This window comes from Octopus sinensis, linkage group LG12, assembly GCF_006345805.1.
Source record: "Octopus sinensis linkage group LG12, ASM634580v1, whole genome shotgun sequence".
Classification (NCBI taxonomy): domain Eukaryota; kingdom Metazoa; phylum Mollusca; class Cephalopoda; order Octopoda; family Octopodidae; genus Octopus; species Octopus sinensis.
The window spans coordinates 10,083,621-10,110,453 of NC_043008.1; the positions used below are offsets into that span (position 1 = coordinate 10,083,621).

General features: G+C 38.8%; 1 protein-coding gene across 1 annotated transcript; it reads right to left on the bottom strand.

Annotated features, from left to right (window-relative positions):
• Positions 1-1,184: 1,184 nt before the first annotated feature.
• On the bottom strand, positions 1,185-25,997 carry LOC115218113 (kelch domain-containing protein 1). The gene is made up of 10 exons (XM_036507794.1): positions 25,855-25,997; positions 25,673-25,752; positions 24,527-24,668; positions 20,876-21,028; positions 19,523-19,653; positions 17,333-17,468; positions 15,978-16,130; positions 7,417-7,572; positions 3,225-3,398; positions 1,185-2,131 (listed from the first exon to the last, which is right to left on the bottom strand). Exons 2-10 carry the CDS (start codon positions 25,742-25,744, stop codon positions 2,067-2,069), a joined length of 1,182 nt encoding a protein of 393 aa, XP_036363687.1. The 5' UTR covers positions 25,745-25,752; positions 25,855-25,997; the 3' UTR covers positions 1,185-2,066.
• Between the last annotated feature and the right edge of the window lie 836 nt (positions 25,998-26,833).

Here is a 26,833-nt window from a genome sequence, read left to right on the forward strand (position 1 = left end):
CACATACATATATACATATATGCATATACACATACATATATACATATATGCATATACACATACATATATACATATATGCATATACACATATATGCATATACACATACATATATGCATATACACATACATATATACATATATGCATATACACATACATATATACATATACACATACATATATACATATATGCATATACACATACATATATACATATATGCATATACACATACATATATACATATATGCATATACACATACATATATACATACAAATATACAGAGAGAGATTGATTTATATTAAGGGGATTACTACACGTCTCACGCTAGGAGGGACTCAAAGTCAAAACTACCTTAAACACATTTTGTACCGAACACGAGGGAATGCAACTCTCAAAGCGATCCTTTTAAAAACAGATTCAGCAGCAAATCATATGATTTCATAATTAGCGCACAAAATGCACTTTTTAATCGTCAGTGCAAGCATAATCAAGACACATAAAAATGAAAAAAAAATCAGCACACCAGATGAACATCAAAATGTATCCAGCATAGTACATAGAATTGTTCACACTTATATATCTATGTAAGAGGCAGGCTTTTCGAATTACATCTCAGTACATGTGTTTATTCAGAATAAAATTCAGTACTGAATTAGCAGGAGGCCCACATATTCTACCCAATATATGTTCAAATGGGCCAGATTCAGCCTCTCACACTAACCCAACATTGCCCTTCTAAACATAAAGTCACATCATTAAAATCTTGCAGCTACAAAATAATGCAGGATTAATTCAAAACAATGTGAATAAGCAAGCATTACATTTGGTGAGTAATTTGAATGCTCAAGGGTTCCACGACACAGGGCACCATGGCATGGCCCAAGAACTACTGAACGTAGAATAGAAACTGGTTGGCCTTGACAGAAGACCAACACAATGCATCTTGTGATTTCCAAAGGAAGGTTAACTAAAAGAAAAAAACAAAAACAAAGGAACGACACCATTTATAGCAATGAAAGTATATCAGTTTTATTATGTAAAAATGGTTGTTCTACAAATTACTTCAATATTCCTTTTTAAATGCAAGGCTTATTTACAAAATTCCCTTCAGATTCTGAATTTTAGAAAATGGTTATGTTAGATATAAATTCTTCCAATAAATGAAAAAAAAATCAACTGGTGTCAATTTTGGTTAAAGAAAACGGTTTTTTTTTTTTTTTAAATACATTTTGTCCTTTTATATCAAAAGATTAAAGTCATTTCATTCGTAAGGAGGGGCTGGAGATGTTTTGCCAATTACACAGTGTAACAAAAATTTTATCTTTTTTTTTGTCTGAGCAGTAAGAGTTATTTCCTGTTTGCTTCTTCTATCTAGAAATCAAAGGAAATGACTACCATTCCCTTCACCCTTTGCTTTTGTGACCTGAACATCAATGTTTTAAAACTGGCCTATTTTCCACAACATTTCAGTGCTGAGTTGCTGAAGCAGAAATATAGCAAATATTCTGCTCAATACCACAGTTGATTGACCTTAACCGCTCGAGTATGTCCCTCGGTGGATGACAAAATGTGCATCTCTGATGATGAGCAGTGGGGGGAGCTTCATAGCCATGTGTTGAGAGGGATTCTTTGGAGGTTTGAATAAATGTAACAAAAGCAAAATTTGAAGGTAATATTAGCCAATTTTCATACCGTTTAGGGGTAAGTAAATAGGAAATAACAAGGACATAAATTGTGTTACACAGTTATTTACACCAGTTCAATACTAGTTTGATAACAGTTCAATATCAGAACTGATACGTTAAGTAACAAATGTGATGGTAGAACATCACAACAGAAAAATTGTTTGGTTTTGGGTTTTTTTGATTTTTTTAAAAATCTTTAGTCTAAAGTTTAATCTTTAGTCTTTCAGAAACAAATTAGTTACAAATTGCCGAACAGTGCACTACTGTGAATGCTGTTTAAGTTATTTAGGGCTGAACCACAGCTTCAAGAAAACGGTCGACAGTGGAAATATGGTTAAGTGTCATCCTTAGAATTCTTGTAACAGCTTTGAATCTCTAGAATCAGCTTTCCACCTGCGGACTTTTTAATTCGGTTGATTCTTTGGCAACTCCTTCGAGAATTGTATCTGAAGAGAATCAGAAAAAAAAAAAAAAAATTTCGTATACAGACAATAACAACACAAACAACTACAGAGCTTCTAAGAAGTCTCTGAATGTGCTAGAAATAACATTCAAAACGTAATTACATCCAAAAGTCAAACTGTGTTTTCTACAACATGATGGTCATGGCTGGAACAACAACCAGTAAGTCTACTCAGTCAAGGAAGACCTGGAGCCAGACAACTGTCATCATAAGTTGAGGGATCCTGTACAAGGTTATTCGAGTTGCAAGAAACAACAGCCAAAGCTCCCTCAAAACCACACTTTAAAGAAAGGCTGGTTATTTAATGCAGTCCTAGACTGAATGGAAGAGATGGATTGTCATTCATCGTAGAATTTCAAAAATGGCAGTAGAAACTCTGCCAGATCAGATTGGAGCCTTGTGCAGCCATCTGGTTCACCAGACCTCAGTCAAATCGTCCAACCCATGCCAGCATGGAAAGCAGACGTTAAACGAGGATGATGATGATGACGTCATTGAACTCTCAAAGCTACGAGACAATGCAGCTGCAATTCAAAATAATATGGATATATAAACATAGGCGCAGGAGTGGCTGTGTGGTAAGTAGCTTGTTTACCAACCACATGGTTCCAGGTTCAGTCCCACTGCGTGGCACCTTGAGCAAGTGTCTTCTACTATAGCCTCGGGCCGACCAAAGCCTTGTGAGTGGATTTGGTAGACGGAAACTGAAAGAAGCCCGTCGTATATATGTATATATATATGCGTTTGTGTCTGTCCCCCTAGCATTGCTTGACAACCGATACTGGTGTGTTTATGTCCCCGTCACTTAGCGGTTCGGCAAAAAAGACCGATAGAATAAGTACTGGGCTTACAAAAGAATAAGTCCCGGGGTAGAGTTGCCCGATTAAAAGGTGGTGCTCCAGCATGGCCGCAGTCAAATGACTGAAACAAGTAAAAGAGTAAGAGAGAGAGAGAGTATTACATTTGACAGGGAAATCTGAACCTTTTAAGGGTCTTAAGGGTCAACACTTTCAGGGATCAAGATTGGAGATAAACAACAACAAAGCTGATTGAATAAAGGAATCAAAAGGGTTTACCTATTTTTGCAACATATGTGTCAGTGAAGTGTTTCTGGCATTGCATCAAGGTGGTATCAAATTGAGAAGAGCCTCCATGGACCACTAACACGTCACCACACACAACTACTGAATGCTGACCCCGAGCAGACGGGATATCACCAAACACGGTTGGCTGTAACCAGTGGTTCTTTTCTGAAATGGAAACCAAAGCAATTAAATTGTTATGTCATCATTTTACTATAATGTCCGTCTGTGTGTCTGTGCCCTATTCACAGTCAAATGGCAGGACCAATGGTCACAATGTTTTTCAGGATTATGAAGAAGGAAATCAGGAAGGTTTTTAGCGAAAAAAAATGTGAAAAAGTTTGATTACCGTATTTGCCACACCCCTGATTTTCAGTCCCCGATGGGGGAAATAAATGGGAGGATACCAGAAATAACTGGGGCTAATGGAAAGGGAGAAATGTAGGATGAATACAAACTTCAATTTCATGATGATTTCATATTTAACCCTTTTGTTACTGTATTTATTTTGAGATGCTCTGTGTTTCTTTCAATTACTTTAAATATAACGAGGAATTTAGTAAAATAACTTCGTTATCATTAAGCTAGTGTTAGGAACATAAATTGTGACTATGGTTTGGTGGAAGATTTTGATTCAAAACTTATGAAAACAAGACATTTGTATTCAGAGCCAGAGGTGGTTTCAGCCGGGTTGGTAACGAAAGGGTTAAACATTTCCGACTGCAATCATTGATATTCATAATTATTAAAAGAAAAAATCCAGGTTTTAAATGCAAGAGATAAGAGAACGTCTTTTTATTATGTGTGTTTATACGATTTATTCATATTGTGACCTATATATATTCTTTCTTGAAAATGTGTGGTCCTAACAAGGACCGGCCCTAATGGGTAGAGACTTCACTCAAAGCCCAAGAACTTTACATCATCAGACAACCCATGGAAGACCTCATAGAGTCGATCGCCAGCATAGGCCAATTCACCCTTGTCATCACTGAAGTCAGAATAGTCAGAGTTGGGAGAGAGACATCGTCATCTTCCCACAAGATGTCATTTTCTGTGCTATCAAGCGCATTCGATATGCAGCACTTGAGGAAAGCCCACTTGATGTCTTCTGGAATCTCCTCCCAGACCTTCAGGATCCACTCGTAGATTGTCCCCCAAGTCATTTTTTTTTTGTGCGCCTGGTCTTTGTCGTCTCCTTCAGTGCATTGGTCATCCAATCCTCCCAGCAATGCTTGAGACGGTCCTTAAATGGTTTGTTGATTGTAACATCAAAGAGTTGAAGACAGGATGCCATTCCCCTCCTGGGGATAATTGCCAAGTCGATGTTCAGACAATATATCTTTGCCTTGGTTTCTTCTGACTTGTGGCATCTAAATACGTCCAGAACCAAGAGATTCCTTTGATGCAGTCCACTGATGCATCACCCCCACACTATCTGAAGCCAGCCCACGATGAGTGCCTGATCCATTTAGCCTTTCATTAGGGCTCAAACGTCCCTCTTCTACAGGGCTGCAGCACCATCGAAGCAGAGGCTGCAACTGAGACGACCCCTGTACATGTTGGCTTGAAATGCGTAATGTTAAAGGAGCATGTGTGACAGACAAAATGGACGATGATACTGAAATAGGAATATTTAAACAGTCTTCTTTACTAGTTTTAATAGCAAGAATTGTAAGGGGGTTTTAGACCGACTTTTCCTAGTACCTGTGTATAAACCGCACCCGCTTTTTCCTGGATTTTCTCATCTGAAAAAAGTTCAGTTAATACACTGGCAAATACTATATTTAGTGGATATTGAGGGGTAAATGTTCAGATTACGGGGGTAAAAAAGGTAAATTAAGGGGGAGATAACTAATAAAAACAAAGGAAAATCGACTTATGTCTGTGCCTGTTCCTTTTCACAGTCAAACGGCGGGACCAATGGTCACAATGTTTTTCAGGATTATAAAGGAGGTAATCAGGAAAAAAATGTGAAAAAGTATGATTATTTAGTGAATATTGAGTTTTGTATAAATAAATCACCTTTGATTTTTTTTTTTTTTTGTTAAAATTCCAACAACGAGGATTAACTCTGGATTTCCCCACCGTATAGTTCGTGAATTTAGAGGGCTTACACTTGCAATACTATCCCTTTATTTCCCATCACAGATGGGCAGATTCCTAAAGATTCCACTCGCACATTCACAGCAAATAAGGCACAAGGCCAGACTTCAGATTGTGTAGGTGTATTTTTACCCACTCCGATGTTTACACACGGCCAGTTTATATGTCGCTATGAGTAGAGCAACGGACTCCAGTAATTTTTATATTAGTGTCGCCCAAACAGAAAATATTGTCTACAATGAAGTTTTGTAATCATTGATATTATCCAAAAGGAATAATGATTACAAAACTTCTTTGTAGACGATATGATTAGTAATTTAAATAAGGAAATTTGTGAACTTTGAATGTATAAGAGTATAACAAGCGTAAATTAGTGTAAACAGCTGAAATAAAGGTATATCTATATAACATTTCTTTTTAATACTTTTTATATATTGTGGTTGAAAGAATCTCCTGCTTTCGTTAGGAGTGGTCCACATAACCATTCATAATACAGAGGCTGGGAGCCTATTTCAGTTTGGGAGTGAATTGTCATCACATGTCATATGGCTGCAATAGAATGCTGTATCATCATCATCATCATCGTTTAAACGTCCGTTTTCCGCGCTAGCACGGGTTGGACGGTTTCGACCGGGGTCTGGGGAGCTCGGGACTGCCCCAGGCTCCAGTCTAGTCTGGCAGTGTTTCTACAGCTGGATGCCCTTCCTAACGCCAACCACTCTGCGAGTGTAGTGGGTGTTTTTTTTTACGTGCCACCTGCACAGGTGCCAGAGGGGTCTGGCATCGGCCACGTTCGGATGGTGCTTTTTATGGGGGGGGTGCAGAAATATAGGGGAGCACCAGTGGGAGGGGTGGTTCAGAGGACAGGTTCTAGGCAAGTAGAACGTAGATATCGAGAGAGGGGTAATGCATGGTGAAATAGCATATTGAAGAGGGGGGTTCAAAGAGTAGACACCTATAATGGTGGTGGGAGAAACGACATCCGGTATAGTTGGAGCAAAATAGAGATATCCGGTATTGGTGGTGGGGGTGGGTAGGGCGGGCGCGCCGCGAAGAATCGGCGGCCAATTCGATCAGCTCTGTAAGGGAGATCTTAAATATCTATAACGATAACTAATGAATTATACAGAATATGCAAAAACGAGGCGAGGCTGAAATAGTAAACAGAGTGGCGACTAGGGGCATCAGAATAATAATAAATAATAATAATAAATAGAGATACGGGATGAATTAAAGTTCAAAGATTTCTTATCTTGGGATCACTTCGTTTACGGACAGACTTGGCAAAAGGAATTCGAAATCAAGAATGAGGCAGGTTACTAGCTTAAGTATGCATAGCCATATCACCAACAATAATGGGATTTCTCAAAGACACCACACAGTAATCTATCAAGTCCATTTACACATTTCTCAACACATACTGCCGTTATGACTTCCCTCCCTCATTTTATGCCTCCATCGTATATGGGTAGATTTGTGGGTGTCACTAGTTACTAAATTCTTCATTGATCCTTCCATTGATTTTTAATCTTTCTAATCGCTCAAAAACACCAGCCACACAGATATAGTTAAGTGGCTGTTAATGTGTTCAACAAAATTGGAAATATTTTAGTTGGTATGAAAAGTCTTAAAACAAAAAGACAAATCAATATTTAAATATTTGTTTAAAAGCAAAAATTTCATTGAAATTTAAATTATTTTTATCTGAAGCGAAAATAATTGCGAAAGTATTTAGCACGAGTAAGGAACTGAGAATTTTCGAGTTGGTCTGCAGTATTTTGGATGTGAACTCGTGTGTTAAGAGTTACTCCCCCTTTACTGTGCCAAACTTCGATTTTTTTTTATTTGTCTTGTCATCCTACTAAATTTTTTGATGGGGACTAGGAAAAAATTAATTAGCTCTACTTATACCGAATATAATAATTTGTATACATTTCTTCAGCCCCAATAATAATTTAAACTTAAAACTCAGGGAAGAAAAAATAAATGAGCAGCAGTTCACCAGAATACCTTTAATAAAATTATCAAAAATAGTTTGAGGAAAACCCTTTTTGAAAAAATCCAAAAAACCTGAACTTACCCAAATCTAAAATGTGCATATCAGCAAAATGGCTTTCAGACTGGCCCCTACCACCCATCACGGCCATACGGTCACCGATCATCACAGCTGCGTGGTAGGAACGAGCAGCTGGGTTGCGGCCCTTTAGATTGTCAAGTGGCGACCATTTTCTGGTGTCTGAAATTGAAAAAAAATATCAATAAATAAATAACAAGACACATTCGAAGCAGATTTCACAAGAAAGATTAAAGAATAACGAACTAATTGGTTTAATCAAGCAACAAACAGAAGGCATCCAAGATCATCTACGACCACTCCAAACTAATAAAGGACGCGGTTCTATATTTCCTTCTATTTACTGAATGCAACAGTTATATTTCAAAAGAAATATTCCAACAGCCACATTTCAAACCATTTTTAAAACAAAAACAAGGAATTCTTGGGAGCCTCTTCACAAACTTTGGTTTTGTTCATTCCTGTTTTAACATCAATTCTTTCCTTTAGTTGGAAATGATCTCATGTAAACTATTCTTTACTATTTGTAAAATCTCCCAACAAGCGATATTCAGCAACAGTACGCTACAGTAAAGACTATTTCAAAGACTGCTGCACATAAAAGATCATATTTATATCTCTAAATCCAGCCGTCACACATCTCCACCCCTACCCCCACCACAATTTCAAGGAATAAAAACCAAATGACCAGCAGAATTTGAACCCAGATCGGTGAAGTATCTATTCTACAACAGAACACCCTCATCTGAACTATTTACACTAATTAAACTTACTGCCAACACCTTGACTCCAATGGCTTCCTAGTCATTCACAAACACAAAAACTTAACTTCATTCAAGTACTTATTAGTACGAAGATTTTTGCTGCACCAACTGCAACCTGGTCATTTGTATTATTCCACTGCACCTGGCTTGTGATGAAGTTGTTTGTTGGTAATATAGGCTCAAAAGACTATGAACCACTTGTCCTATGTAGGTCAACCGTTCTGGTTGGACGCTCGTAATTGGTCAGTTAACTCAGTATTTGGTTGCATTCCACATTCTCTTCTTTTCCTTTGGCATTGTATACAATAAGTTAGGAGGTCAATCTACTGACTCACCGGAACTGCAGCGATGACTAATTGCAATCGGTGCAAAATTCTGACAGATAATGTTTCAGTTAACAATTTGTGTTTCTAAATGGTTGAATGTATCTTCCACACTGCAATCATTTTAGTTTCAACAGTCTAGGAGTGGTTATGTGCTAAGCAGCTTGCTTAGCAACCACATGGTTCCAGGTTCAGTCCCACTATGTGGCATCTTGGGCAAGTGTCTTCTACTATAGCCTTAGGCTGACCAAAGCCTTGTGAGCAGATTTGGTAGACGGAAACTGAAAGAAGCCCGTCGCATATGTGTGTGTGTGTCTCCCCCAACATTGCTTGACAACTGATGCTGCTGTGTTTAGGCCCCCATAACTTAGTGGTTCAGCAAAAGAGACTGATGGAATAAGTACTAGGCTTACAAAGAATAAGTCCTGGGGTCGATTTACTCGACTAAAGGCAGTGCTCCAGCATGGCCACAGTCAAATGACTGAAACAAGTAAAAGAGTAAAGAGTCTCAGATCAACTTACTTGCCTGGCAAGTAAATCTCTCAACTTCCAAGTCAGATGCCTGTTCTCCACCCTCCACTTTTTTTTAAAGCTTAAACCTTTAGTGTTTAAACCAGCCATAATATTCTGCTTTATCATCAAACTGGTCAGATATGGTGATTCATAGCTACATTGCAGTGTCATTTTAAAAATCACATCATTGAAATCATCAAAGCCACACAAAATTTACATTTGACAGAATAATTTGAATGCTAAAGGGTTAATGACCAATTAGAACCAGATTCCATCCATCATACCTTACAAACATGTCCAAAACATGTATCATCATTTAACAGGTTTCCTATGGGTTGGACAGTTTTTAACAGTAGCTGGCCTGCTGGAGGGCTGCACCAGGCACAAGACATCCGTTTTGGTATGATTTCTACATCTGGATGCCCTATGGTCAACCACTTTACAGAGTGCAATAGGTGCCTCTTACATGGCACTAGTAAGCATGCCTTCTACATGTAAACAGCATGCATGCCTCTTACGTAGCATGCCTCTTAATTAAATTTAATTAGTTTCTGCCATGTTATAAATCTGTTCAAGCAGTCTCATTATGAAAACTAAAACAGCAAATTCATTAAGGATTTTCATTGGAAATCAAACAATGCCTGGAAATAATTCCAAAGAAGCAAATTGAGCAGAACAGCAGAGGACCAGGCTACAGGTTTTACTCTATTCAGAACCATATTTCACTCATCTAAATTCTAATATCATTGAGCTTAACTATTTTAACTCTCAACCAAAAGCCAATAATAAACTACTAGTTAAAAACCAGTTAATTTGATCACTCCTAAATAAACCAAATCAAATCAAATACTCAGGAGGATTCAACCACTATCAAAAGTCCTCCTCTTACAAATTAGTGATTTCTTAGTGTTACAAGACCACAAAGTTGAAAAATATCAACTTCACCACAAAATACAATATCAAATCACTGCAGGCTTCAAAAGGTCATTCTATTGAACCATTGCAATCTTCTAAAACACTTCTGAATGCTTACAAGCTGTGCATAGCTACACATGCTATCTATTTACAGCTGCAAGTCAACAAGGAAGTGTCTATAAGCTAAAAATAGCAACCAACTAACACTTTAAATCACATCCCACTGTCTTAGACAAAATAAAGAGGGGTCAGCAATAATGTCACAAAATGGGATATTCATAGCTAGAATGTCTAATGTCTGCTTATTTAGGGCTGGCCTAGAGTCAAACAACCTATCTACAGATAAAAAAAAAAAAGATGTCTTGACCTTAACAAGACAGGAACATAAAAACCTTGCAATTGTTAGATTATTATTTTAACCTTTTAGCATTTAAACTGGTTAGGTCCAGCACAAATATTCTACCAATTTTATGTTCAAAATAGCTAGATCTAGCCTCTTACACTCACCCTACAATGTCATTCTAAAAATGAACAGCCACATCAATAAAATGAAATCTCAAAAGCTAAGAGATAATGCATGATTAATTTAAAACAATGAATAAACAAACATTACATTTTACAGAGTAATCTAAATGCTAAACAGTTAATCCAGTGGCCCACAGTGTACCACAAGGGAAGGCACACCATGGATTCTAAAGTTATCATTTGAAGTTTTAATTACAGTATACAAATAATTTATATTTTCTCTAAATTATTAACTTTAATGTGGCCATATCTGGCCCAAATATTTTGCCTGCTTTATCTTAACTAACCAGATCCAACCTCTCACATCTATCCTACAATGCCATCATCGTTTAACGTCTGCTTTCCATGCTAGCATGGGTTGGATGATTTGACTGAGGACTGGAAAACCAGATGGCTGCACTAGGTTCCAATCTTGATCTGGCAGAGTTTCTGCAGCTGGATGCTCTTCCTAATGCCAACCACTCCGAGAGTAGTGGGTGCTTTTATGTGCCACCAGCATGAGAGCCAGTCAAGCGGTACTGGCAACGGCCACGAAAAACATCGTTTTTTTTTTTGTTTTGTTAAATTCTAAATATATGCAATATAAATTATATATATTTCAATAGATCATTGAAATTTGAAAGCTATGACAGTAATTAATTCTAAACAATGTCAATAAATAATTACATTTGACAAAGCAATCTGAATGCTAAAGGGTTAAAACAGTTTAATTTTAACTGCTTATGCATCATCTGGTAGTGGTTGCCGGGTCTATAGACAAAGGCTTCAGAACTTGTGTGATTCAAGTCAATGGCCTCATAAGTTCCTCTGTCCAGCTTCATACCAGTATCACCACTGGTCATCAAAACTGCATGTCCTCTATGCTGCTTCCTATGGCGTCACCTGTAACCCTAAGCCATGTGACTATTGGGTATGATATTTTGCTAAAGGGCAGCCTATGTTTAGTGTGAACTGACATATAACCCCCACTATCTAGGTAGACAGATGAGCTTCCTCTACCATCAAAAAACCTGTAAACTAGAAATTTGATCACCAGTGTGTCCAAAGGCCAAAAGATTTGGGATCTTTGTTCCAGTGCTAAGATGAGGAATTAATTTATACAGTAAAGAGAAGGCTGTAAATCAAGATTTTGGTAAACAGAGGATGTAACCAAGCTTATATGGTTTCCAGTTACAACTAATCTGCAAGCCCCAGTGAGGTGCCAGAAGACATTACTGTATCCCCCTCCCGAACACACACGCACACACAGATGACAGTCAAGTTGACTGTAATGAGATTTGAACTCAGACCACAAAGAGCCACAACAAATACAAGATATTGGCACTTAGTGGTATCTTTAGTGAAAGCACCAATCCTTCCGGCCTACTACGCAAATAGACATATGTAGGTACATACGCATTTACATACCTACACACTTTATGTATATACTGGCACACATGTTAGGTACGCGCACACACTTCAGACCACACACACACACACTTTAAATACAGCATCCAGCAATAGACACATTGCCAGATCAGACTGGAGCCTGGTGCAGCCTTCTGGCTTCCCAGACCCCAGTTGAACCATCCAACCCATGCTAGCATGGAAAGTGGACGTTAAACGATGATGATGATATGTGGCTATGTGGTAATAAGTTTGCTTCCCACCAACATGGTTCTGAGTTCAGTTGCACTGCACAACAACATAGGCAAGTGTCTACTGTAGCCTCGGGCTGAGCAAAGCCTTGGAAGTGGATTTGGTAGACAGAAACTGAAAGAAGCAGATCATGCGTCTGTGTGTCCCACCACTGCCTGACAAACGCTGTTCATGTGTTTATATCCCCATAACTTAGCAGTTCAGCAAAAGTAACCAACAGAATAAGGACCAGGCATCAATTCATTCAACTTAAATTTCCTCAAGGCGGTGCCCCAGCATGGCCATGGTCTGATGACCAAGACAAAAAAAAAAAAAACAAAGATGGCATGCTTTATGTATACATGGCGGTGCCCCAGCATGGCCACAGCTCGTGAGCTGAAACTAGAATCAATCAATCAATCATACATAGATACACCCTTTACATACGGGTACACACACACGTGCACACATACTTTGTCCACTCCCAACACACAATACTTTGTAAGGTTAAACACTCCACAGACACCAGATACAAGCGAAAGTACTTTCCAGAAAAAATGTCAAGGCGTTCTGTAACGCAAACCATATTAGAGGCCAACTAGCAAACATACGATGGCGACATGTACTTTAAAGCTGGAGGTCACACTGACCTGCTTTGTGTTCACTTGCCACCAACTACGACAAAACTGGCACAAATTTCAAAATAAAGCTGTCGCAACTATTTACTTGTTTGAATAAGTAAACCAAAACAAAGTTGTGCTTCACCCCCAATACGTAAGTATTTGTCAGTCAACAAAATGGCTTAAGGTATAAAAATAGAAAAAAAAAAATTTTTTAAAGGAGTGGCTGTGTGGTAAGTAGCTTGCTTATGAACCACATGGTTCCGGGTTCAGTCCTACTGCGTGGCACCTAGGGCAAGTGTTTTCTACTATAGCCTCGGGCCGACCAAAGCCTTGTGAGTGGATTTGGTAGATGGAAACTGAAAGAAGCCCACAGTATATGTGTGTGTGTGTGTGTGTTGTGTATGTTTGTCCCACCCCCAACATCACTTGACAACCGATGCTGGTGTGTTTAGGTCTCCATAACTTAGCAGTTTGGCAAAAGAGACCAATAGAATAAGTACTAGGCTTACAAAGAATAAGTCCTGGGGTCGCTTTGATTCGACTAAAGGTAGTACTCCAGCATGGCCACAGTCAAATGACTGAAACGAGTAAAGAGTAAAGTAAAGTGGACAGTGTATTTAAATCTTGGTGCTGTAAGCAGAAAAATCAGAGGAGAAAGAGAAGGAAAGAGAAATATTGGTTTCGAATTTTGGAACAAAGCCTGAAACTTGGGGGAGTGGAAGTGGGTAAGTTGATTACATCAACCACAGTACATAACTGGTACTTCATTTTATCAACACCGAGAGAATGAAAGACAAGGTTGACCTTCGTGGAATTTGAACCATGGACACAAAGGTAGATGCAATGTCACTAAGCATTAAACTTCATGTCATCTGCGATATTTCTCTTGGTTCTTTGTCCAAGAGTTCAAACACCACCAAGGTAAACTTAGCCACTCACCTTTGTCGGGGTCAAACAAGAATGGGAATGGAAGGGAAGGGGGTGCAGATGATTTCTAACCTAGGGAGACAAAACCAGAAATTTGGAAGGAACAGTTGATTTAATTGACTGTTCCCTCTCCACATTATTGATCATCATCATCATCATCATCGTTTAGCGTCCGCTTTCCATGCTAGAATGGGTTGGACGGTTCAACTGGGGTCTGGAAGGGAAGCCAGAAGGCTGCACCAGGCCCAGTCTGATCTGGCAGTGTTTCTACGGCTGGATGCCCCTTCTACGGCTGGATGCCAACCACTCCGTGAGTGTAGTGGGTGCTTTTTACATGCCACCGTGATGAAGGCGGATTTGGCAGAAGTGGTAGAGCACTTGAAAAATACTTTGTGGATGTTTGTTCCAGCTTTTTTACATTCTAAATAAAAATTCTGCCAAGATAGCTCAGCTTTGCCTTTTATCCCTGAAGTCAATAAATTAAGGAACTGGTCAAATACTGGTATCAATGCCATCAGGTACCTCTCCTCTCAAAACTGGTTGCCCTGTGCCTTAATTAGACATAATTATTACTGTTAATTATTGTTCAACAGATCATGGTATTAGGATCAAGATCCAAAGGCGGCGAGCTGGCAGAATCATTAGCACGCCGGACGAAATGCTTTACGGTATTTCATCTGCCGCTACGTTCTGAGTTCAAATTCCGTCGAGATCGACTTTGCCTTTCATCCTTTTGAGGTCGATTAAATAATTACCAGTTACGCAGTGGTGCTGATATAATCGACTTAATATCTATATCTGTCATTGTTTGTCCCCTCTGTGTTTAGCCCCTTGTGGATAGTAAAGAAATAGGTATTTTGTCTGTCTTTACGTTCTGAGTTCAAATTCCGCTGAGGTCAACTTCGGGGTCGATAAATTAAGTACCAGTTACGCATTGGGGTCGATATTATCGACTTAATCCGTTTGTCTGTCCTTGTTTGTCTCCTCTGTGTTTAGCCCCTTGTGGGTAGTAAAGAAATAGGTATTTTGTCTGTCTTTACGTTCTGAATTCAAATTCCGCTGAGGTCGACTTCGTGTTTCATCCTTTCGGGGTCGATAAGTTAAGTACCAGTCACGCACTGGGGTCAATATAATCGACTTAATCTGTTTGTCCCCTCTATGTTTAGCCCCTCGTGGATAGTAAAGAAGGTATTAGGATCAAGATGTTATGATCCAAGGGAATCTACTCATGACTGTCATTCAAAAAGACAATAGAGTATTATTTGAAGGAAATTTGGCTGCTATTTTTAGCTGAATGAGCAACTACACAGAGGCACTTAAAGCAGGGGACTGACAATCCTTTACTTCCATCTGTTTACATCAAGAGTTCAAATCCCACCAAGGGGAGTTTGATCAAATTAGTACCAGTTATGCACTGAGGGTTACCGACAGGTTTTCTCTGACCAAAGAAAACATTCTGATATTTACTTTTATCTTTTGTTTCAGTCATTAGACTGCGTCCATGCTGGAGCACTGCCTTGAATTATACTATCACATCAGAATTTCAAAGCTATGAGATAACGCACGATTGATTCAAAATAATGTGAAGAAATAAGCATCCCATTTGACAGAATAATTGGAATGGTAAAAGGTTAAAATTTATCACTAAGAACTCGTTACTATTGATTATAATTCAGTTCAGGTTGAGGAAAACAGGAGACTGACAGAAAAAGGACCAGGATTTATAAAAAAAAAGTGTGGTAAGTAGCTTGCTAACCAACCACATGGTTTTGGGTTCAGTCCCACTGCGTGGCATCTTGGGCAAGTGTCTTCTGCTATAGCCCCGGGCCGACCAATGCCTTGTGAGTGGATTTGGTAGACGGAAACTGAAAAGAAGCCCGTCGTATATATATGTATATGTATATGTATGTGTGTGTGTGTGTGTGTTTGTCCCCCTAGCATTGCTTGACAACCGATGCTGCTGTGTTTATGTCCCCGTCACTTAGCGGTTCGGCAAAAGAGACCGATAGAATAAGTACTGGGCTTACAAAGAATAAGTCCTGAGGTCGATTTGTTCGACTAAAGGCGGTGCTCCAGCATGGCCGCAGTCAAATGACTGAAACAAGTAAAAGAGTAAGTACTGGGGTTGATTCATGTGACTAAACCCTTCAAGGTGGTGCCCCAGCATGACCAAAGTCTAATGACTGAAACATGTAAAATATAAAGGGCTTGTGATCATACATACTTTTATTGAGCAACACAGATCAACTTGGACAAAACCCAGTAACAGGCTCATGAAAGCCCCGTGACTAATGAAACGGCCACAATAAGCAAGCAAAAAGCAAGCTCTGTTAGTAGAAGTATTTACCAAACTGGCTTACCTATGTTGTAGGTATGAACATCATTTTGTCTGCCTTTGGAATCACGACCACCGAAGATGATAATATCTCGTTCTAAGACACACATTGTTGAAGCAGCTCTGGCTGATGGCACAAGCAAATTCATATGCATCGGCTGAGACCAGACATCCGTTTCTACAGTAAAAGACAAAAAAAAGAAAATTAGACAATATAACAATTCATCATTTAATGACATGGGGGCTGTTCAAAGAGACAACATGCATGCACACAATATACAGACACACGTATGAGATCTGTACTACTTTAATGTCAACAGACTCAGTACCAGACAGTAACATAATGTGGAAACCACTGACCAGAGGGAAATTTAAATTCCGATCGTGGCCTTTGCCAGCTTCGTCTGGTCTCCGTGCCGGTGGCACGCAAAAAGCACCATCCGACCGTGGCCGTTTGCCACCCTCGTCTGGCCCCTGTGCCGGTGGCACGTAAAAAGCACCCACTACACTCACGGAGTGGTTGGCGTTAGGAAGGGCATCCAGCTGTAGAAACTCTGCCAGATTAGACTGGAGCCTGGTGCAGCCTTCTGGCTTCCCAGACCCCAGTTGAACCTTCCAACCCATGCAAGCATGGAAAGCGGACCTTAAACGATGATGATGATGGAGGGGAGAGAAACTAAACTAGGTTTAATTCTCACCAATATCAAAACACCAAATAGTCCAAATTCGATTGTCGAATCTTGTGATTAGCAAATCTGCAAACCCCTTCACTGCATTAGATCACTTGTTTTACATATGGGGTTTTCTACTCCATCTCAGAAACCAACAATGTAAAGAGCAGTCAGTGAAATGCTTTAGTGTTGGTACCGTGTAAAAAGCACCCAGTACACTCTGTGAAGTGGCTGGCATTTGGAAGGGCATCCAGATGTAGAAAGCATGCCAAGGTAGACAATTGGACCTGGTGTAGCTCCCTGACCCTACCAGCTCATGTCAAACCAGCCAATCCATCCATACCTATTTCTTTACTACCCACAAGGGGCCAAACACAGAGAGGACAAACAAACGGATTAAGTCGATTACATCGACCCCCAGTGCGTAACTGGTACTTAATTTATCGACCCTGAAAGGATGAAAGGCAAAGTCGACCTCGGCGGAATTTGAACTCAGACCGTAACGGCAGACGAAATACAGCTACGCATTTCGCCTGGCGTTCTAACGTTTCTGCCAGCTCGCCAATCCATCGATACCAGCATGGAAAACGGATGTTAAATGATGATGATGTTACTTCAACTGATCAATTGCCATGGTTTGACTAAGTCATCAAATAATACAACAGTAATTACAAACCAAAAATGTTAGGTTCAGAGGGTATATACACACCTGTATTGAAGATATACAAGTCATCAAACCATTGGAATTCAACTCCTTTCTGCTGCCAACCATCTTCCTCCTCTTCTTCAGAAGACACCTCTTCATCTGCATCTTTATCACCTTCATCCTCCTCCACTTCATCTTCCTAAAAAAGAGGATTAACATTACAACCCTGCCTAGAATAATGGGTGGCGAAAATGGATGAAATAAAGAGGTGGAAACAGGAATAGTGTTAGTGGTGAGTCAGGGAGGAGTGAAGCAATATGGAAAAGTAGGAAGTAGAGATGAGTGGCATGTAATCTATATATATAAAACTGTAGTTGTGTGAGTGTCTGTCCCCTTCGATTTAGATTCCTAACTACTCCCACATTTTGCGGTGCAGTTTAACCAAAACCGGGTATCTTATAGTCGTGATTCATATCGAGCCCGTCTGAGTATTAGCGCGCATCTACGATGAGTCTACGATTTTAAAAATAATTTAACATTTTTTATTCCATTTTAATGCATAATTTTTCGTGTGTCGATGGCGGCAGAGTTGGCGTCCATGGTCACACCTGCACCTGTTTGCTTCTCCCCCTTCTTCCCTCCCTCGTGAAGCTGTGGGGAAGGGAGTGTAAGGAAATCAACGTCGTAAAGCGTTGTCAAGGAGACCAGCGTTCTTTTAGAACAACTACTTCATGGCTTGAAGACACCAAAACAGAAATGGCTAAGAAAGCCCGAATTGGCATCTATAAGGGAAGTAACTCTCTAAAAATGCTTATATAGTTATTTCCCTTACAAACCCGAGCAATACTGCTAGTTAATTTTAAAGAAGTGGAGGTTGTTGTTGTTTGAGATAGAGATGACAAAGAAGAAACGGCAGATCCAGGAGGCAACGTTTGGAACCCGTTGATGACAGAATCTCTTCCAATCAACCAATGATGCAGTCAAAGCTGCCTGTGTGTAGCGACAGTATCATGATGTAGACAGGCGCAAGAGTAATGGGGGTCCTATTTGATTGAGGGGGCACTCAAAGAAAATAATCTATTGAGGATAAATTTTCTAGCACTGTAGAGAAAAACTTTAGTCTATGAAAAGCTGATTTGGTAATGCTTTATGCTGTGAAAGACCAACAGATTAGAGCCTTTGGAGTAACTTCTGAAGGCTTTAATTGTGGTCATGGGTAGAGAATGGAGTGTGTAATAATCTGTTTCCTTGATAATGCAATAATTGGGTCTGTGTACTGTTAAGGGAGATGAGGTTGTTATGTTCCCATTAAAGGATATTTCCAAGGTTTGTTTTTGGAGGCAATGAAAATCGGCCATGAAGCATTGAGGTTGCATGTTCTTTAACTCCAAGTCCGCCTTAATACAGCCATCACCATCATCTCACACTTTCCAAACGCAAGTCAACATTATCAAATGTATCTAAGTGCAATTCAAGGGAGATTTTGGCAGACTAAACAATCGTGTCTCATCAATTCCATATCGTTTAACGTTCGTTTTCCATGCTGGCATGGGTTGGATGGTTTGACAGGAGCTGCCCAGCCAGAGATCTATCCAGGCTCCAACTGTTTGTTTTGACATGGTCTCTATGGCTGGATGCTCTTCATAGCGCCAACCAGTTTACAGAGTATGCTGGATGCATCCTACATGGCACCGGCATGCATGCATCTCATACAGTACCAAAATGAAGCATGGTACTATTACCATAGCAGTACCTGTTAGAAATAAGTCTGTCGGTAATGTACAGAAAGAGTGGGCAAATGAGTAAATAAGGGCAGGAATAAGGATTAGATCTGGGAAAGTTACCTGTGGGAGACTAACATCTTATCTGTTACATTAAACACAGCAAAACTCAAAGACAAAGAGACCTGTGGATACAAAGGTTTACTAAAAAAGGAATTTTTCTATCTTATTTAATCATTTAAATCCACAATAAATATTAAAAACTAAATAGGAATGAAGAAGCCATACACTATGATCAGAGACGTGTTTGGCAAAGAAAATCTTGGACTAAAAATCAAAGAAAAAGTAGGTTGGATGCACAAGGATCACATGGCAGAAGCAGAATTGAAGACAAGAATGACATGGAACCAAGTGAAGAGGAAAGTATTGGACAATGGTTTGGAAAACTGCTATGGAGAAACTATATTCCATTAGAAATCAAAACAGATGACAATTACACCAGAGCAAGAATACAAAAATAGGGTACACTTACATCATCTTCTGACATTTTGGGTCCAAATCCACCAAAGTAGTAAATATTCTTGCCAGCAGCTACACAGGACACTTTATCTCGTGGGCTGGGAATGGTGCCACTTGTGCTCAAAAGAGACCAGGTATTTTTAACTGAGAACAAAAAGATGTCGAGTTATAAAAATACATACATACAGTAGACTTCGGATATAATGGACAAAATTGTCCAGTCTGGATTTTTCTAATGGAAATTTCATATAGATTTTGGATCCTATAATAGACTCAGATATAACAGACAATCACTTATGACAGACGATTTTTCTCGGTCACAATGGTCAAAAAACAATGTAAATTTCCTTGGTTATTTTTAACTAATAAATATCTGTTTTATGCAATGTTTCAACTTATTTCTAGCAAATCTCCAGTATTCAGTATTTTTTTTTTTTTTTGCTTTTTTTAAAGCTTCGTACTTATTCTATCAGTCACTTTTGAAAAACTGCTAAGTTAGGGGATATCAAGAAGTAATGGTGTACAAACAGACAATAAGACACACACGACAGGCTTCTTTCAGTTTCTCTCTGTCAAATCCACTCACAAGGCTTAGGTCAGCCCAAGACTAACTACAGTGCAAACTTCTTACCACACAGCCAAACCTACCTCTGTGTGTAATGGACTCTCCCATCAAAAGCAATGTATGAGTGTTCAGCATTTGCTGACCGACCTGCACAAATGGTTTGTTTATAGTGATCAAATGATCGTACTGCACATTAGCTCACTCCCTCCATCAAATAAGCGTTGTCTGAACAGGTGCACACGTGTGCCACGTGTCAGGTGTCAAAGTGATTGTACAGCAACGTGAAATGAAGTGTTTTGCTCAAGAATACAATGTACCACCTGGTCTAGGAACTGAAACTACGACCTCACAATCGTGAGTGCAACACCCTAACCACTAAGCTAGGTGTTCTCACTCTATAACAAAAACAAGAGTTCACAGATGCAAATGTGTGACTAGGCATGCATTTGCATAAATCACTGACTTGATAAGCATCCCTTGAAAACTATCGGCACAACAAACTATTGCCTTTCAGAAACTATGCCAGAGATATTAATACATGCATACACTTAAAAGCAATGGTTTTTCTCTTATTTTTTACACCTTCCACTCCACCACCAGATAAATTCACATACATATGGTTACTTCAAAAGTATTTTCTTTCAAACCACAGTATACATTTACATGAACACACTTGTGCTCTTGTTCAATCAGTCGTGACCCAACATACACCTGGAATTTGAAAACCTGTACTCGAGTAGAAACCCAAATACACGGTCACAAATGATTACTCATTACTCAAGCCAAGAAATAGATACAAACCTGTATTATAAGCATGTATAGTATTGAACCATCCCACATCTTGGTTAAGTCCACCAAACAAATAAAGAATGTTTCCAACAGCAGCCAATGCAGATCCTGATGATGGTTTTGGAACTTCTCCATTTGCTTCACAGGTAGTCCATGTCTGTGTCTCTGAAGAAATGAGGACAAAGGAAGATATTGCAAATATGTAAAGAGAAAACAAAAACAGCTGTTGCCAAAATTAAAATGTGTCGCAGAGAGAAAAGAATTTGATTTCAGCCAATGTGTAAGAGAGCAAGTTTAAGATATATAACCAAGAGAAATCGTGGTGGTGGCCAATGCTGGAGTCCTGTAACTGGTATCCATGCTGGTGGTACATAAAAAGTACCTATTTCTTTACTACCCACAAGGGGCTAAACACAGAGAGGACAAACAAGGACAGACGGATTAAGTCGATTATATCGACCCTAGTGCGTAACTGGTACTTATTTAATTGACCCTGAAAGGATGAAAGGCAAAGAGGACCTCGGTGGAATTTGAACTCAGAACGTAGCAGCAGAAGAAATACCGCTAAGCATTTCACCCGGCATGCTAATGATTCTGCCAGCTCACCGCATAAAAAATACCTGTCAAGCGTTGGCCTTACGGAGGCAAGGTGGCCAATGTCAGTGGCATGTGAAAAGCACTTTTCAAGTGTTGGGCCTCACAGAGGAAATGACAAATAGCCAAGACCTTTGGCATTATTCTGTGCTTGAGAAGACCCATCAAACCAAGTAAAACCATATTCATGGCAGATACTGGTGTCACGCAAATGGCACCTGTGCTGGTGGCACATAAAAGCACCCACTACACTCTCGGAGTGATTGGTGTTAAGAAGGGCATCCAACTGTAGAAACCATGCCAAATCAGACTAGAGTCGGGTGCAGCCTTCTAGCTGGCCATCCCTGGTCAAACTGTGCAACCCATGCCAGCATGGACAATGGATGTTAAATGATGATGATGAGGAGGAATGTAGACTTGAAGAACCAGAAACAACTTATATCGTCCAAATTCTGACAAAGTAAAAATAGACAGGCACAGTTGTGTGGATAAGAGGTTCACTTACCAAGCACGTGGTTTTGGGTTCAATTCCTCTGTACAGCACTTTAGCAAATTGTCTTCTACTATAGCCCCAGACTTGTGAGTGAATTTGGTAGACGGAAACTGTGTGGAAGCCCACTATGCATGTGCATGTCCATCACCACAATACAATTAGTGTTGGTTTGTTTACATCCCCATGACTTAACAGTTTGGCAAAAGTGACTAATAGAACAAGTACCAAACTTTAAAGACAATTACATCATCATCACCATCATTTAAAGTTGGTTTTCCATGCTGGCATGTGTTAGATAGTTTGATAGGAGCTGGCAAGAGTGGAGAGCTGCACCAGGCTCCATTGTCTGTTCTGGCAAGGTTTCTACAGCTTGATGCCCTTCTTAACATTAACCACTCTATAGAATGTACTGGGTGCTTTTAATGTGGCACCAGCACCAATTCTGCTGTGGCAAACAGGTCTTCTTGAATACAGAAAGGCACCAGATATCTTGATTCTTCGCCATCTTTGTACGGTTGTCTTGATTTCTGGAAAATTTTGGACTTAATTTCATTCAATTGTTCTGGCCGTTAGGGAAGACTTGCATGATGCAAGATCCCTATAAAGATGTACCATCCGAGTTTGTCACAAGAGTCAAGTTTAACAGATACTTCATCAGAAAAACTATCTTTTGTATAAGTTAAGGATTTCGTGTATTGTTGGGTACACCAAATGGTGAGTGTAAAATAGCTTTTGAGCACTAAATGAAAGAATGATTGCTGTGATATATGCCCAGAGAATTTTATTCACAATTCAAATCAATGGACTCAGTCTCACCAATTAAACTAATGGAATGCATTTAAGCAATTATTTAACTATCAAAGCTGTTCCTCATTCGTACTTAAAATGAAACTACTTCTAACAAGGTGGAGCCACGTGGCTTAGTGGTTAGGGTGTCAGCATTATGATCGTAAGGTTGTGGTTTCAATTCCTGGACTGGGCGACGCGTTGTGTTCTTGAGCAAAACACTTCATTTCACGTTGCTCCAGTCCACTCAGTTGGCAGAAATGAGTAACGCTGCGATGGACTGATGTCCCATCCAGCTGGAGAACACATACGCCATAGAAACCAGGCCCATGAGCCTGGCTAGGCTTTAAAAGGGCGCATTTATTTATTTTTTTACTTCTAACAAGAAACTTACACTTTCATGGGGTCCTGAAAACGAAGAAACACCTGAAGTTATCCTTCGGAAATGGTGATCATTCATTTCATCTATTTGTTAGACAAGTTCTGTTAAAGAAAAAAGTTTTCATTTCTTTAATTCTTCTTTTTCAGTTCAGTGATACATACGGTCGCACAACCATACACACCCACGAGCGAATTCAACAGTGAAACACTCGCACACACATTTTTGCTTCACGAATCGCTTACGTTTGTTTCATGTATGCATTTTTGTGTATGCAAATATCTGTATGTATGTATGTGCATCTAAGTATCGGTTTATGAGTGAGCTGAACAAAAATTAAAGAAATAAAAACTTTTACGGAAATTGCCGAACAAATAGATAAAATTACTATCTTTTTAGTTTCAGTTTTGTGATACCATCTCGGAAAGATAACCGTACCTGACGTTCAATAATCATGATCCAGTCATCGAATCAATTAGGTTTTAAGATCACCGGTTTTAAAATTTCAAGTACATAATCTTGGTCTACATTCAAGAACGTATCTCCGTACACTTTCACTAAAGAATAAGGAAGTTAAATTCGGAGAGAGGTAAGGTAAGCACTGAACAGTTATGTCCTATAATCTAAACACCTGACACTCAAAATTAGGCAAACTACGGCACAAATAATTATTCCTCAAAGACACGCTGTTGATTTGAATTAAAATTTTCAGAAGTGATGGCCTAATATATAATCTATTTCCTTTTTACACGCTTGCGAGAAAGGAATCAATATAGAAAACTTCGTGGATGCCAGACCCACTAGAAATAGCAACAAAGTCTTCCTAAATTCAAGGATTATTTAGTCCAACATAAACTCAAAAACCCGAAATGGTCAAGGCTCAAAAGCCTTTAATCGTTTGTCTGATTGAATTAGTACTGACCGGAGACGAACCACATCAGAGCACTTGTCTTCAGCTCTGCCACATTGACAATTTTAAAAGCATAAGGGACTGTTTCTGTGAGAGAGAGACACTTAGAAAAAAGTTACTAAATTCACTGAAGTGGAGAAAGATTGACAAGGGCCCCACATAAGCAACAGAAAATCCAGACACACCCACTAATAAATTGGCAAGACAGTTTAAAGCGATTAAATGCAGAGTAGAGGCAGAGATGACAAAGCAGCCGGGACCTCAGGTGAACTACATCAGATACAAGGACTTGAGACGAACAAGTCGCACAAAAGAACATGATGTGCGTACATGTAGGAGACACACTAAAATTTTAAAAGAAAATGCATGTAAGGTTTCACATAAGAGGAACATGGCGAAATTCGCACGGAAAAAGTTTTCCTTCATTAAAAAAAAAAAAAGAAAAAAAACGACTATTAATTAATTAGAGTTGTCGGAGCTGCTAAAAGCTAAAGAACTTACCCGTATCAAAACACTGTAGGGTGTTAGTGGTTGTAATATCTCCATCTCCTTTCTGGATTACACCACCATAAACGTACAATTTGTTGCCCAGGCTGCAAAAAGACTGGCCTTCACAAGCATCCAAAGTGCCGGAGGGTTTCACCTTTAATTGGAATATAAAAACATTTTTAAATGGTTTCTTGCATAAATAAGAAAGCGGGTCAGTAACTTGGGTGGTTTTTCCTTGATTTTATATTTCAGTTCATTTAGTCTATTCTCTTGGGAAAGATATGAAATCGTTCACTCGCTCAAGCTAGTGCTCGAAAAATTCGAACGAGGGCAATCGAGCAATGTGCGGAAATGAAGTACGGGGGGAAAATAAACGAAGAAACTCGTTACATAAGAAATGGAAAATGGCAAATGACATAAGGAGAGATATTTTTAAGGGAAAACAGGTGGAGAAGTTCGGTCAATTACTTCCTTAAAGATTAATTAATAATACAAATAAAATCGTTTCAACTGGAGTCAAAATAGTTTGATTCATCATACAGGAGAAATTATAACGAGGAATTAAAAGGGTGAAATAACTGTTGAAGTCCTGACTGGAAATATATTTTGTAAATAAGATGAAATAGGAAGAATAAAACCAAGTTTCGGAAACCAATTAGTGCTAATAAAATAAATAAGTGTAGTGATAAAATGCGAGAAGCAACATGAGGGACAAAACAACTTTTTTTTTTTTTTTTGGTCTAATTTAGATACTCGGAAGAATAAAATTAATTTTTACGGGCTTTTAATCTTGAAGTCTTTGTAACCTTTGAATTTGAAATTATTTATATATCACTTTTAAGGTTAACAAAAATGTTTTATACCCAAACTATTTGAATTTGGTTAAAAACTGTCAAAAAGTTGCGTTGTGGTGCTTTTATGCTTTAGTACCAACATTTTTTATTTTTTTATTCCAAACGGCATAATTCAATAAATCTCAGAAAAATTACTGATAATTATTTCGTAATTGTCTCAGGAAAATCAAAGTAGTTGTTGACGTAAAACGAATTGGGTCGGACACAGAGATAAGAAGAGACATAAACCAAGTCTCGTATTCTATTCATCTAATAACCAGTCTACCAGTCTCTGACGTTCCTGGCAAAAATAAGAGGAACTTACCTGCTTCCATGTGACACTAAGATCATTTTCTATCGGAGATCCTTCGTTGGAAAGGCTGACGTTGTTACCCATATTAACAGCTGAAAGGACAGACAAAGATGTTGTCGAATGAAGCAAGAATTAAGAAAGAAAACGATGAATAGACAAATTTCTAGAAAGCCAGTGGATAAGTGATGACATACAAAGAATACAATGCTTCACCCAAACACTGGCGATTTCCCGCTCTTATATTTATACTGTTTTCGCGGATTTTTTCTCCTCCTCCCTTTTACTAAAGCATGTCGGGGAAAGCAGAGAGAATATTTTATTTTTTATGAGATATATTTATTTTCCTCAGATAATGATAGACTGTCTTATATAAAATATATGTAATGTTTTTTGACAATTGCTATTATTTATATCTATACCGAAACCATTTCAGGAATATATGTAATTGAAAGTGTGTGCGTATAATGTTTGGTATATGTGTATGTGGCCAAAATATTCGGTGCTTTCCGCCAATTTCCGGACATCGTTTAGTTTTTTTGACACTTCGCGCCCAACTCATTTCTTTTAGACGTGGGTCGGAAAACTTTTTATCGGTACCTCCTCTGTCAACAAAATACCATTTTCTTTTTATGAATTGTTTTATCAGTGGTACTCGATGTAGATAAAACTATAAATAACAGGATATAGAATATTGGGTTAAAAAAGCTCTCGAGTAGAAAATAAAAAAGAAAAAAGTATCTGAGTGCTATATATATATATACTAGCAGTATCGCCCGGCGTTGCTCAGGTTTGTAAGGGAAATAACTATATAAGCATTTTTAGAGAGTTATAGCGGAAAAAAAATGATGGTAAATTTTTTTTGAGAGTTAAAAAAGGTCGAGTTGCGTCCCCTAGACAGTCTGTGGTTTGTGTTTCTGATTCTCGACCCCATGTCGAATTTATCGATTTTTTTTCAGAAGTGAGGGAACTTTTCAAAATTTTCGCTGCGTTAGTTTTGAATTATGACATTGGGCTATGTGTGTGTCAAGTTTCATCAGAATCGGTTGAAAGCAGTGGTCAGGGTGAGGGTACAACCAAACAGACACACAGAAACACACACAGACAAACTGCCGTTTATATAGAGAGAGATATATACACATAAATATATATTTGAAAAAATGAATAGAAATGGCT